This window comes from Atractosteus spatula, chromosome 7, assembly GCF_055471065.1.
Source record: "Atractosteus spatula isolate fAtrSpa1 chromosome 7, fAtrSpa1.hap1, whole genome shotgun sequence".
Lineage (NCBI taxonomy): Eukaryota > Metazoa > Chordata > Actinopteri > Semionotiformes > Lepisosteidae > Atractosteus > Atractosteus spatula.
Window position 1 is genome coordinate 16,984,787 of NC_142712.1, and position 14,568 is coordinate 16,999,354.

The 14,568-nt window shown below is 35.7% G+C and overlaps 1 protein-coding gene across 1 annotated transcript; it reads left to right on the forward strand.

The window, feature by feature from the left end:
- Positions 1–6,828: 6,828 nt before the first annotated feature.
- ufm1 (ubiquitin-fold modifier 1) lies at positions 6,829–14,092 on the forward strand. Its single transcript, XM_088921057.1, has 6 exons — positions 6,829–6,891; positions 6,997–7,053; positions 9,839–9,896; positions 11,682–11,721; positions 12,019–12,051; positions 13,457–14,092. Coding segments are annotated over exons 1-6 (258 nt in total). The 5' UTR covers positions 6,829–6,889; the 3' UTR covers positions 13,525–14,092.
- Positions 14,093–14,568: the final 476 nt, after the last annotated feature.

The window sequence follows — 14,568 nt, forward strand, 5'->3', positions numbered from 1 at the left end:
CTGCTTATGGTTTGGTTACATCCCCATTTCTTTTTAGCCTCTTCATTAAGTATCTGCAGGTTATTATTTTTTGTCTGATTATCGTTAACTTAATTTCCTATTACTTAAGACAATTGCCCTTTCTTTCCGCAACAAGATGGGAACATTTATTTCCAGGCATTCTGACTTAAATCTGGGCGAAGGGGGTTTCATTGTGGGTGTTCTATTTCAGACATCTTTTATGTGGTCTTTAATATCCCAGAATGATTCATTATCTCACTCACTCCCTGTCAGATATGGAACGAGGGCTGTATTCTTTGTTATAGATTGATGTCAATTGCTCTTAATGTGCCTAGGGTAACTAAAAAATCACAATATGATTAAAAAAATAAATATCGGATTCTTGGAATTAACAATGAGTGGCTACTTTTCAGGAAGAGTAAAATTACTGTTGATAAAAATATTTACAACACTAAAACCACATTAGACTTACTGTATGTACAGTACATCTATAAAATGGAGTTGTAAGTGGTACTGTTCCAAGCGTCATACCTAAATTAAATTTCTAAACCTGCAGAAACACCTAGTGTATTATTTTGCAGATTGTTTCTTCTTTTACTAGGTTTACAGAAGCCTCCACTGATGTCTTAATACAGTTATATATCTGGAAAAGGTTTCTCTTTTGAGTGATATGAAGTACATTTGCTAAGCAAAAGCTTTTTACTGGTTTCCAGTGGACTGAGATCAATGGGTTCCATTACTGGTCTCTGGCCTGTTGGCTGAAACCTTCTGTCCTTTTCACTTCAATCAACAAACTGAAGAGATGATGGGGTTTCTGAGGAGCAGATATACAGAGGGGCCTACAAACACTGACCTATCAGAAGGCAGTGGAAAGGTTAAAACAAATTAAGAAGGAAGTCAGAGATGATGACAATGAAAATCCTTTGTTTAAATTTAATATTTGTTGATACATAAGACGAACTTATTTGATATGTAACTCTTTTTAATATAAGAACGGATTTTGATACATGCATACCAGTGCTGGAAAATAGGAAACGATATATATGACTTCCAGTATTGTATGTCATAAAGTTCATAAATGAGAGAAGGGCCTTCAGCCCATTTAGCATGTTTGGTTGCTAGGAGCTAATTGGACCAAAGTTCTCATCCAGCCATTTCTTAAAAAGTAATGCGATCAGCTTTAGTAATGTGGTTGGGTAGCGTAATAAAGACTTCCACAGCCCTCTGTGTAAAAAACAACAACAAATGCCTCCTGTCTTCTCTTTTAAATGAACTTTCCTTTGCTTTCCATTTGTCTCTCTCCAGCTGCTTATTCTGGAGAAGACCACAGAGTGGAATTATGTCGGTATGTTAGATGGTTCTTTTGACCTAATAATGTAATACTCTGTTTGCCTTTGTTATTGCTTCCCCACATTGACTAAATTAATTTTTGTTTTATTTTGTCAAAGTAAACCTGACCTGGTGTCAATTAATTTTGATAGTAATCTCTGGACAGTTTATGGAGCTGTACTTGAAGCTATCATCAGGGTGGGTACCTGAGGTAAGTATTAGTCAGGCATCTTTTCAGAATCCTCTTACCATTTAAAATGAGTAATTTGCCATAAATAGTTGCATCTTTAATCAAGGAAAACAAAAATATTAATCATAAACTATAAACAGATTGTATAAAATACAGGTTTTAAAAGTATTATAAATACTATATTCTGTTTCAATTATAAGTAGTCTTTAAGGAAGTTGTATGCAATGTCTGAAGACCTACTCAGAAAGAATGTTGTAAGCAGTAGGCTTCAGTGTAACAATGATGGGGGTAATTGTTTTTTATTACTGCCAAGATGTTCTTCATTCTTCAATGTTTAAAATTAGCTCCCATTTGTTTTCCAGGCTCAAAAACAACATTCATCTACATCGAAAGGCTGTGTGTTACTTTAAAGAAATCACATGAAACATACTGAGAGAAGACAAACAGAAATAAGCCAGGGGGAAATATTGCTGCTTTTCATCATCACTAGCAAAACTTTAGAAAAATCTGCAGTGCTTACCACTTTGCTAATTGAATTGGAATAAATTCTCCTGAGCTTCCATTTATAATGTTTCCCGATACTTTACAATAATCAATTTTTTGCAAAGGCAAAGCCAACATGAGAAATTTTGGGCTGATGAAATACTTGATTAAAAGAAAATAATAAACTAAATCACGTGATTTCAAAAGATTATTATTTTAAATGTAATATACTTCTGAATATTGGACCTACTGCACTTGTGTTCTTCTATCATTAATTTTCATCACTAACGTTTCTTAGTGATGCTGGAATAAAACCCATGAATCATAGTTCCTTTTACTATTTTAATGCTAAAGCAGGTAAATTCATGCATGTCCATACCTCATATTGCTTCCTGTAATATCTGTGAAGTGGCTGTGAATAGGCTGAAATTCAAAGAGACAAGGAAAGAGAAAAGAATCTGACACAAAATAGCTTAAAATAACAACACTATTGTGCAGAAGTTGTTAGTTATCACCAGTAGATACATGTGACAGTGCACTAGAGTCTATCGATCTGTTACTTTCAGACATATTGGAGCCCTGTTATTTAAGTTAGTTTATGAGTTAATAATAAATGAGTATTTAAGGAATTTAGATTTATCACTGACACAACACTTACATCTTACATATTTTAGTAATTTCTATTATTGGTTCCAAAGCAGCAGGTATCATCCTGGTGAACACTAGTATCATATAAACCAGTATATAAGTGTAAGCAATTATTATTATTATTATATAAATCAGGCAGGACCACAGTCTTCTTCAAAGCTGAGATGTCAAATACTACTGACAAGGTCTCACTATTGAAACACTATCATCGCTCCTGCCCAAATTGTGGACTCTGTCAGCACCAAATCAATATTTTTACTTTTATTCACAGAGAATTGAATCCTAATCTCTCTCGCTATGCATTCTCATTCACCTGCCTGTCAGTTCTGGACAATGTTTCTTTGGTGTTTCTTTTGTTCAAATAAGAATGAGTTCCTGAAAAGACAATTACCTGTTCCATCATGTGTAACATCTCTCCCAGCTATCTCTAGACTTTTGTTGCATACAAGATGTAACCATCCTGTCTACCCAATTACATTCCTGAATTTACTTTCTTCTGTGGGATGTAAAACAAACAGCATCTAAAGGCCATCCAAATGGAAACAAATTATAGGTGTCTCCACCTAGTGGTTACTGGGTGTGATGAATTACTGTTTAAGATCTACAAAATGCTATATAGGGCAGAACTGCCAACTTTGCAAACTAACTCAAACTAACTTCTTCAGGTGTCCCTGAAGAAGGCTCCACGGCCGAAGCGTTGTGTTTTCTTTCTTCTCTTTTCAGCATGAAATAAACCTATTACTTGTTCCTTTTTAAATGTTAGAATGCTTTTATACACAATAAAAGGGTTAAGATTAATTCTGTGTATAGCATTGTGGAAGATCCCCATGTGTTCAAGCATGGCTTTGGGAACCCTTTGACCCTAGGCCCCAGCACGTCAATGAACAGGCAATCTATTGACACTCTTGCCTGATACCTGAAAGGAACTCTCCCTGTTAGGTCAAAGAATTTGTTGTCATTTGCACATGAAGAGGGACATGTCACCCCCCCATTCCATTGCTCTGGGTCCAACATATCCAGTGTTTACTGAGGGTTGAGCTTTCAAGAGAGAATTGTTTTGAGGCGAGCAGCATTTTTGTGACTTTCCATTTGTGACCACAGACAGCCTAGAGTCTTTTGTTTGCTTCTCCTTCAGATCCTGTATCTGAATTACTGGATGCATTGTCAGTTGGACCTTCTGGCTGATCAGCGACACCCAAGTCTCTTCCTGTTCGCTGGCTACTTGCTTGGGTTGATTTCCTGTTGTAGTTTTTCTAGTCCTCAGAGGTAACACATTATCCAGTTTATGCCAATGCTTACATTCTTTGCCTGGTAGTACTGTATACAGAGCTCTTTTTCTGCTCGTTAACAATCACAGTGGCAGTTCACATGCTTTCAGGGGAATGTGTTGGCAGTTGTTTGCTAGACTCCAGCTTCATGCTCTATCTGAAAATCATATGTGCTGTGTTCTTCCAGGCATTTTGTTAATTGGCCTACGGGGTGTTTAAAGTGAAATAGCTATGTTACACTTTTATGGACAGTGCATAGGAGTAAACTACAACCAAGAGGGTCATGGCTGAATTGTCGAGTGAACTTGTGGTGAGTAGCTCCTGTCTCATTATGCAGTCTGTACTTCAAGAGGGGGACAGAAATAATGTATGCGATCACCAGAACCAGACGCAATCAACATGAATTTTTGTTTCATGAAAACATGCTTAAGACACTCAAGACTGAAGAAAGAGAGCAGAAGACACTACAGAAAACATGAACATGAATTTAATGTTTTCAAATACTACACTAAAGAACTAGTTGTCGCCAAAACACAGTCACCAAACACAACAAAACAATACCAGTACAATGCTTTACATGTACTGTAAAAGTACATATACTACGTAAATTATTTAAACATTTATTGAAGCAGATGTACCTCTAGAAAAAGGTGTTCCTAAATCAGTACTTTTAAACATTCTTCAGATCACATCAGTATTTTGACTGATGACGTCATTGATAAATTACACAGCTACTCTGTAAGGTACAGTATGTGTAAGACTTAAAGGATCTTTTAAAATAAAAAATAACCTAAAGAAGATCTGCAAACAACCTTTTAGAGTTCAGAATTAAAGTTTCTGGAAGCAAAAAAACATATCCCAACAGCACAAAATGTCCCACTAGAAGACCTGCACATGTTTCTCAAACATTGCCGGTCTGCTACAAATATTGATTGGCAGTCTCACACTGCTACATTGTTGAGTGGTTTGCCAGAATTTGAAAAGAAGAGGTGTGCCGAAGTCTGTCTGCCTGCCATGACAGAATGTTCTCTAAAGCTACAGTATGTTCTGGAGAAAAATCCAAGCCTGCATTTCTCCAAAGCTGTCCAAATTCTCCATTCAGCATATGTTCTTGGAGGACATAAAGAACTATGTACAGTGTATGTACCCACTCTGAAAGATTTTTTTCCAGGAGAAGAAGGGCTCCAATTTATCACCTTATTAACTGCTCATCCTCCCACTCAAGATGTCACAGCTGAAGACTGGTTGACTGCACAAAAGATAAGACTTCAAGCCTTGGTTCCAATTACCTTGGTGCACCTGTGGCTTCCAGATACATTAGTTGACTATTTTCACACTGCAGGCTGTCTGCTGTGTGGCAACAGAAGACGCTTCACAGACTGAAACGTCAGAATGACACTTACAACGAAATTCAATCTCATTTAAATAAATATTTTCAGCATTTGGTCCTGTGATGGAAACTCAGCCTATCCAGGGACCTAAGAGAAACAGGGTTATGTGTCAATTGAACTACTGTATGGACGTAATGAGGAAAATCACCACAGTAACAGACTATTTGTAGAGACTTAGCCTTTCTTTGACCATTTATCCTTTGTGTTTATATTTTTATTGTTAATTACTGGTAGTTCTGCATAGAAGGCTGGCTTAATATAGAGTGGAAATGCATGACAACCAGTTTTGTTAGGCTCCAAAACAGAAGCAGAAGTTATCTTTGTTTTGGTTTCACTTTTGATATGTTCACAGATATGACTGTTTCATACCTCCAGCCTCCATCTCTCCATGGAATTTTCATACTCTCCACAGAAAAGCCTAGCCAACATGTTGCTTTGCATAAGTTCATATTAGAAATCTGAGCATTCAACTTTTTCCAAACATGTTGGATAAACTGTAGCTCAGTAACTAAATATTTACTTGACTTCAAGGATATTAATGTTGATTTAACTTAAGAGTTTGACCAAAGCGAGTGCTTCAGTGTATTTGGTATGTTTTAACCCTAACAGCAGTGTTCATGTATCTGTCCCTGTGTGATAATCTTTGAGCGATCAGCCATTTATATCAAGGCAGATTGATTTACATATAGTGTTATTCTTGTTGGGTTGCTAGGCCCATTTGTTCATCTTTTAATAAAATGTTTATATTGCATACTTTGAATCAATGTGCAGGTTGATTCCTGGTAGTCATAAAAGCACTCTTGCAATTAAAGTTCAAATTTCTAATTATTCCAGTGAATTCAAACCATCACATCACTACACAGGGTACTGGATGCGTTCTAACATTGGATCCCCCAGATTGAGATCGAGTTAGTGGCAATGCCCAGTACTCTTACTACACGCCCATGGAAGAATGCCTTATCCTTCAGCAGGTGATTCTTTGAAGGTCTGAGCTTTAATTCATAACTCTGAACTTGCTGGAAGACTTCAGTGATATTTTCAAGGCCTTTCTCTATTCAATTTCCAAAGTATTGATATATTCAAAGTAAATGAGACTGCTTGTAACTAGATCCATGTCTCACTGGGATGTAATTAGATCATTGTATTGGTTGAAAGGCACTCGATAATAGTCCGTATTTCCGTGGCCTTCGTACAACGAGGTAAATTTTAGCAGTGAAGGGACTTGTGTATCGTTTTTAATCCTAATCTTTTATGTGTCCATTTATAACAGTGCAGAACTTTCTCTGCCACAAAGAACAAGTGCGCCTCATCTGTCGATTATACGGTAACCAAACTCTTAGGCAGTAGAAGATGTGCCTGTTCAAAAATCAAACATTTAAGTCTAAAAGACACGTGAAATTGTATTTAGAATACGGATCGTTTACTACTTGGAAATAAAGAATACAATATCTCATAAAATATAAAAATAAAGACAGATTTTCACAATTATCCTGTTTTCTTATAGATGACGTGTGCCTCGGTGGGTCTTTTCACTTCCTGGTGTGCATGGTGCTGACAGATAAACAGAGACACGGGAAAACATGTAAGTTCAGATGTGGTTTCAAGAGTGCACTGATTTTAGAGAAAGTAAACGTGAGAAAAGCTGATTGGTTTATAATAACTGTGGCTTGTATCTTCTTTTTCTTAGGTCAAAGGTAACGTTTAAAATCACCCTAACGTCGGATCCCAGACTACCCTACAAAGTGTAAGTGGTAGGCGTGCTGTAACAAAATCGGTGTTTACGTGTCTAATTCAGTGTTTTCGTTTACTGACCGATTGATGATGGTGTGTTTCAGTGTGCACTTCAGTAAATCCAACTGTCAAATGTGTATTATCTAGCAAGTGCTAAAAATTATGACTGTCGGTGCCGAGTTCTCGTTATATTCATATAGTGTGTTGTGTTCACTTGCGAGGTAGATACCGGTTTTTTTCTGAATAGATTATTGTAACTCGGGAGTTTTCCTCTGTATTGTTATCTAGATATGTTTTGTCTCATAAAAAGTTTGTTTTTATTGGATGCTGGTGATACAAGTGATTGTTGTTATCTTTGCACTTTTACGAAACATGTATTTAGAGCATATACTGGTATAGTGTATATTGTGTTATGAATTATGGTATCGTGGCAGGATAAGTGCTGTGTACCCTGTCTTTATGAGGAACTGTTGATCTCCAAGCCGCTTTGAAAACAGGCATAATTGTTATTATATTTGAGTCAGTTATGTTTCAATAAACCGATTCATTTGATGTAATCTGTCATATTTTATGGTGTTGAAATTATTTAAACTCTTTATTAACCACAATGATTTTATTAACCTTAATCAAGGGAATTAATACATTTTTATGTACAACAGTCATGTTTGATACTTCGGATTTGTGTTTTCCTTGAGTTCAAAGTATTACTTTGCATACATAAGAATTCAAGAATAAAACTACAGTTTGCTAATGTGAAAAAAAAGACATTGATTTGCAGTGATATTAGGTCTGTTGAAATGAAAAGGATGTGATACTGTATACTGTCACATTTGCTCTGGCATGTTTTTTGGTAATGAGTGCTGCATCTGAAAAACAACTGAATGAGAGGAAATAGCATGGGGAAGAATATTGGTGTTACACAGTCCTCAGTTCACAGACTTTGACCAGCGAGCCTTAAACATAAATGCAGTTTGCTTCTCCAGCATACACCTTAAAACTTAAGACATGAAAAGTGTTCAAATCCATTAAACAATACAACCAAGAAACATATTCCATGCCAGAACTAATTAAAAAAACTAAAATTACAAGAAAAATATTTCTCTTTAACTGTCATTAAAATAATCTTTAAACAAAATTAAGATAAACTGTAAAACTGATATTTATTTTATTTTTGAGTTTCCAAGATATACATTTTATTTTTCTATTAGATTACTTAAATGTCCGTGTCTTCCCTTTTTGTACTTGTTTTTAATGAATGAGATATTCTGTTCAAAGCAATGGAACCGTGCCCAGATTCATGAGAAGACTTTTGGACACATTATTTCATAAAACATTACAAGCACCTTTAATGTATGCTGGATGACTCTGGGTCTTGTTGTGAGAATGAAATGGTAACACACTTAAGAGCTGAAGCTAACTTGCGTGTTGCATCATTTCTTAATTCATATACGGAGAATTAAATCAACGCTATTGAACAGTTTCTTGTCTGGAGCTTTAAATGACAGTGCTTGTCATCCTTGCTCTTTAAATCTTTTGCCTCGAAGCTATAAAGAAGTGTGTCGACTGGCAGTTTACTTTCAGGAAATCACCCTTGGTCACTTCTGTTTGCTTGTGTAAATGAGCATTATGGAATTTGACTGGAGAACCCTAATTCTTAGCTTTAGTGTGTTTCGGGTATGTACTTTAATATGAAGGAAAATTCACTTGCAAAGTGTAAAAGTATAGTTTTCATAGGTTAACATGATTTTCCCAATGTTGAAATTCAGTATATCTTCATATCTTCATTTTCCCATGTTCTGTAGCTTAGTCTTTCATAAAATGGAACACTAGCCTTGATCACAGCTGAAAAACACATTTAGTTCTGCAGCTATATCCAAACCATCTTATTTTTTAAAACTGTTTATACTAAAATGAGCATTTTAATGTCTTGCTACACTGGGTATAGCAAATGAGTTAGTGAGAGAAGAATATTTTAAAATTGCCCTTTTATCTTTACACCAAATGTTAAAGAAACGAGATACAATATTTTTCAAGTGAAACAAACCTGTAAATTATTTCTCCTTCAGTTCCGGTCCTTAGAGATTTGTTTTTTTTTGTTCTTAATAAAGAAATGATCGCTATTTTAAAGTCTGTTGTGATTTTAATTTTCCTGTATAGTGGGTGGGTGGCATGGTGGCACAGTGGTTAGCATTGCTGTCTTGCAGTGCTGGGGCCCAGGGTTGAGTCCACACCTGGTCTGCTCTCTGCGTGGAGTTTGTACTGTATGTTCTCCCTGTGTTTGTGTGGGTTTCCTCAGGGTGCTCTGATTTGCTCCCACGGTCCAAAAACATACTTGTAGGTTGATTGGCCCTGTTGTGAGTGTGTGCGTGTCTGTGTGTTCCCTGCAGTGGACAGACATCTCGTCCAGGATATATCCTGCCTTGCGCCCATCGCTTGCTGGAATAGGTTCCGGCTCTCCCATGAACCTGAATTGAAAGAAGTGGTTAGAAATATTAGTAGTTAGGATAGACGGATAGATGTATAGAAGGTCTTGTAAATCTCCTTCCTGTTTTTGAGGTGCAAGACAAGCTGTACCCGAGAGACTGCAATCAATGAAATCTGGCAGGCAATTTTTCGTCTTTAGACACCTAAGCCTTAAGGCTAGAAATGGAAATAGAGGTGATGCAAGAGAATTAATTTCTTTTTGACAGCTAGCTAAACATTCAGATTATTTTGTCTGATAAGGTGACAGAAAAATAAATTTCGTAATAATCATGCTAAATAGATATCGTCTTAAACATTTCTGTTTTTTTTTCCAGATTAAGTGTACCAGAAAACACACCATTTACAGCGGTTTTAAAGTTTGCAGCAGAAGAGGTAAACACATTTTTAACTTCTTGTGAAGTGCGTGTGATGTCGAAGTTGCTTTCAGTTGTCGATTAAGTGAACTTAAAAGTAATGTGTTTTTTTTTTAAATATTGCATTTCACATTTTGGTAAAAAGTATATCTTCTCATTTTTAAATTTTGCAAACTATTTTCTCTCTGCCCATTTCTCAAGAATGGCATGGCAACGCATGGATGAATGTGGATGTTGTGTGGCACAGCTCTCACTGTGCTCAGTGCTCTCTGGTTCCTAGGCTTATCTGTGCAACTGCAGAGCTTTATTCTTCTTCATTCCCTTTTCTGTTTTAGAACAAATCCCTCCATTTTGATGTTGCTTCTGTTCTCTTCCTTTCAGTAGTGATAAAAGAGTGTCTTTCGATGAAGGCTTTTTAAGTGTCAGCATGCTTTTTGTTGTCCATAAACAAAACTGATGATTAAAAGATAGAGATAAAAACATACGTTTATAGTTTAAAGCCGTTGGTCCAAAACATTTTTCACACAGCCTCTCTGAAGTTTATTTTAATATTGATATTAGGCATTCAAAAGTATACCTAATTTGTTTCAGCAGAAGAATATTTAAGATGTAATTCCTACCCTAACTCAAACTAAAAACTGATTAATTGGACTTCACCACATTTTTTAGCTGTAGCTTCAGGAATTCTTGACATTATGCTATGTAGATAGTAATGAAGGATGTTTAAAACGCATCCTGAGTAGTTGAATTTTATTCCATTCTGATCAAATATGAACTTTAGTTTCCCACCACATCCTCTGTTTCTAAAATATAAACCACCTGAGGGAAAGTTAAGCCATCTCCTATTTATTTCATGGGGACTGTGTTGCTCACAGCAACATTTGTGGTGTCTCATTTATTTTGCTTTTCTTCTATTTCACAAATTAGCTTTTTTCTTGAAAGTGGGGGAAAAATACAACCCTGTGTTTAATGTCTTTGAGGTAAACTTGTAGTTGTAATTTTTGGTGTTTCTGAAATTCAGGTTTAATGTTTTCGCACTTAGTCTTGTTCCCCATTCCTCAGAGCTGTACAGTAGATGTGTTCGCGGATTTTCTCCAGTTCGTGTTTTATCGATGTAAACAAATTAATAAGAACAAGGCTTTCAGGCAGGTGGAGACAGAGATGAGATGCGGTTTGAACTCGTGCCCTTTGCTTATTGCACTTGATTGCTTCCTTGGAGCAGTGAGAGCTCTTGAGTCGTGCTGCTCCTTCCTGCTGTGCCTTCTGCGCTGGTAATACTTGGAGAGGAAAGTAAAGCGACCCCTTTTCTTTCTCTGTTTTGTGCGAGGTATGCTGGAGACCATCAATCTGCATTTCCCCTGTCACGTAAAAATAGGCTCGAAGGAAATCGCTGAAAGTAACTGCTTCCAAATAGCATATGATGTTTCCGAGGCGAGCAGAGTCGCGTTAATGAAGATGAATCACACACACGATTTGAAAATCTGACTTTTCTTTTAACCAAGGTAAAAAAAAAAGGGAAGACACTTTCAAGCTGCAAAAAAGCTGCCACCGTGTCTAGGAGTCCGTGTCAAGCAATTGTCAATGTCTGGGTTTGGCATGTTAGACTATCTCCTGTTTTGGTTTACAATTTGTAATAAGTTTTTTTTTTACTAGTTTGCTCTTTCCTTTGTAATATACAGTATTACAGGGAGTCACAAGTCCTAGGTGCTTAATTTAATTTTGGATAGGATGCTTTGCTGCCCAATGTTTTTTTTTTCAGTCACTTGCACTGCAAATATTTTGCTTTATTTTGTTCTTTCCCCAGTTTAAAGTCCCAGCTGCAACAAGTGCAATCATTACAAATGGTAAGAAATTTTCCATATGAACCTATTCCAAGTTGTTTGAGGTTATATATGTATAACCTGTATATATACTGTATATGTGTTTACTATTATTTTATTTAGTCACAGGTTATTGCTCTTGCTTGTATTTGTTTTCACTGATCAAATGAAACACTGTCCTAAGGAATTCTTCATATTAACCTAATAAATTGATCCCTGTAGATTATTTTTATTTTTCTCTATTCTAAGGTGAGTCTTGATCCATAGACTCCGTTTCCTATCACTGATTCATACTATTTTGGTTTTGTTTTCTTTTCACAGATGGCATTGGAATAAATCCAGCTCAGACAGCAGGTTTGTTTAATCTTCATGCTAACTTCCAAGATGAATTACTGTAACAGTCAATGCATACCACAATTATGTCAAATACAGTTTGTAGCAGAGCTTGTGTGCATGTAGTATCCTTCAAGTCCTTTAGATTTCATTATGCAAGCTTTGAAGGATGCGCTAAAAGCATACAGTAAAACTGCATGTGTCTTGTTTATTTCTGTAACTGAGATACACTTGAAAAACTACATGATGTGTAGATACAGGTTTAAAAAAGTTAATTCTTTCTATAATGGTATTGAACATGTTTATTTTATGTTTCAATATAAATGTTTTATACTTTTGGAGCTATTTTACCTAGAAGCAATCCCTGTTATATTTAAGTACTTAAAACAATAAAACAAGATGTGAGTGAGTTTAACCTGTCATTAACTCTGAACTTTAGCCAGACACAGCTTTGATTTAATTTTATTGTATTTTACACGTTGTCCTTTGATAGATGCTGTAAAATGAAAATAAAACAATGTTTTAGTGTTCTCTGTGTGTAGGGCTATATATTCAAATGACAATTTCTCTTTGACATCTTGTCTTTATGAGGAAGTACATACAAGTAAATGCAGAATGGAGCTTGGCAATTTATCTTAAGGCTAGATTTTGTACATATCTGTTGAAAACTCGGCAAGCAACCATTTTAATGGAAAAATCAATTATAAAAATGACCAAATAGAAGAGTTAGTTGTTCCAGGCAGAATTGTAAAAACAGTGTCTGGATGTGTTCAAATCATATCGCGCTTAACCTTCATAACATGCCAGGTCATTTCAACTACAGCTGCATGCCTGCTGTCATACAGAAACAGACAGGTTGTCTTCATGGAATTCAAAGCCAGCAAAAATAAAGCTGACAATAGTTTTTCTTTCATTGACTTTGGGCAGAAGAGTATTGATTCTGTTATTAAGATCCATACTTGTTTAAATTTGCTGATATATTTAAAATTTTTCTGTGCATGATTTGTCTTTAGCTCATGAATATCAGCTGACTTATAAATGTAGTTTTGAAGATTCATTATGATAAAAGACACAGGCTAATACTTGTGACTTATTTATTGTGTATTAGTGCAGTAAATTCAATGCAACAAAACCATGGTATAGTCACAGCTGTATATTGTGTGCAGATAAATATCCTTATTCTCCTTGAAAAATGAACAAACGATACATATACTGTATCTAATCCTCTCCTGTATCTGCAGATATTAAAGTTCATTTATGTAGTCTGGTTCATATTTGATTTAAAAATATGAGAATTTTCAATCTAATAAAGTCATTTAATAGTACATTCTGTGATTCCGCCTGTATCCACAGAATCAGTTTAGTCTTTCAAGTGATTGACAGTCCCTTTTTACATGTTATTTTTTGTCTTTTTAAATTGCTGTAGGAAATGTGTTCCTTAAGCATGGATCAGAGCTTCGCATCATTCCTAGAGATCGAGTGGGAGGCTGCTAACCTGCAGTGTGTTGAATCATCGAGGAGGGGGGATCATTTTCACATTATAATTTTTTAAACAGTTTATTTATTTTTGGCATTCAAATGTTCCACCCATTTGCTGACACCACATTATGTGTCCGTGAAACTACATGATGACGACAAGAATCAGTGTCCATAAAATTAGAGGCAAAAAAAGACTACATTATATTGATTCTAAAATTATGGAATTGGATGTTACATTTCAAGGATGTGCTTCTTGCTGGCAGTACAAACCTTCTTTGTACCTTAATAACTGTTGCAGAGAAAAGAAAAATAACCAATGTACTGTACACTTAGATACAGATATCCTACCAAGCCTAAGATGGGTTTTCTGATGAAACAAACTTTATGTTGCACTCATTTTGATGTTTGTTGAGTTTAAATTATGTGACTAGGAAAGTGACACATTTTATCACCTTTTTTCATGTGTACTTTCAAAGAGTGTTTTCTGTGTCTTAAAAAATTGAATCACAGTTCTACATGAAGGCTGATTGCTCATAGTCTGATTTCAGTGTTGAATTAAACATCTCCCAGAGGCATTAACATATATTAAGGTGGTGTTCTTTCATTGTAGTTTGTGGCTCTTGAGCCAGATCTTTTTCAAAGCGTTCATATCTGTCATCTGTTTTGCTTCACTCCCAAAGGTATTTTCATAGTTCTGTACCTACTTCTGAAGTGGAACCTTTTTGCATTGCAAGCATCTTTTGTGCAAGGAATGAAGTAGTTTAAGAGGATGTATGCTGTATTATTTAGCGTTTCTGTTATATAGGCCATTTGAAGATTTTTTTAAGTTCACAGAGAAGCCAAAAATTTTTTTTGTTGGGTAATTTCTGTCACTTTAAAAGACTTCTAAACCCTTCTACAAAGGAGGGCTAGAGAGAGATATTTTTAAATTGAATGCTTTCACTGCTTAGCATCTTGGGTTTTGATTTAACTTGTTGGATGCCGCTCTATCATTTAAGAATTCTGTTCCAGGTCCTACAGGTACAGTATGTGAAATGTAATTTCTCTTAATTCAGGTTT

Bases quoted from the DNA above. Each gene is read 5' to 3' on its own strand.
- ufm1 (XM_088921057.1), top strand. The intron at 9,897-11,681 runs GTAAACACATTT...TTCTTTCCCCAG, and splicing joins TAAAGTTTGCAGCAGAAGAG to TTTAAAGTCCCAGCTGCAAC. The intron at 12,052-13,456 runs GTTTGTTTAATC...AAATTGCTGTAG, and splicing joins AAATCCAGCTCAGACAGCAG to GAAATGTGTTCCTTAAGCAT.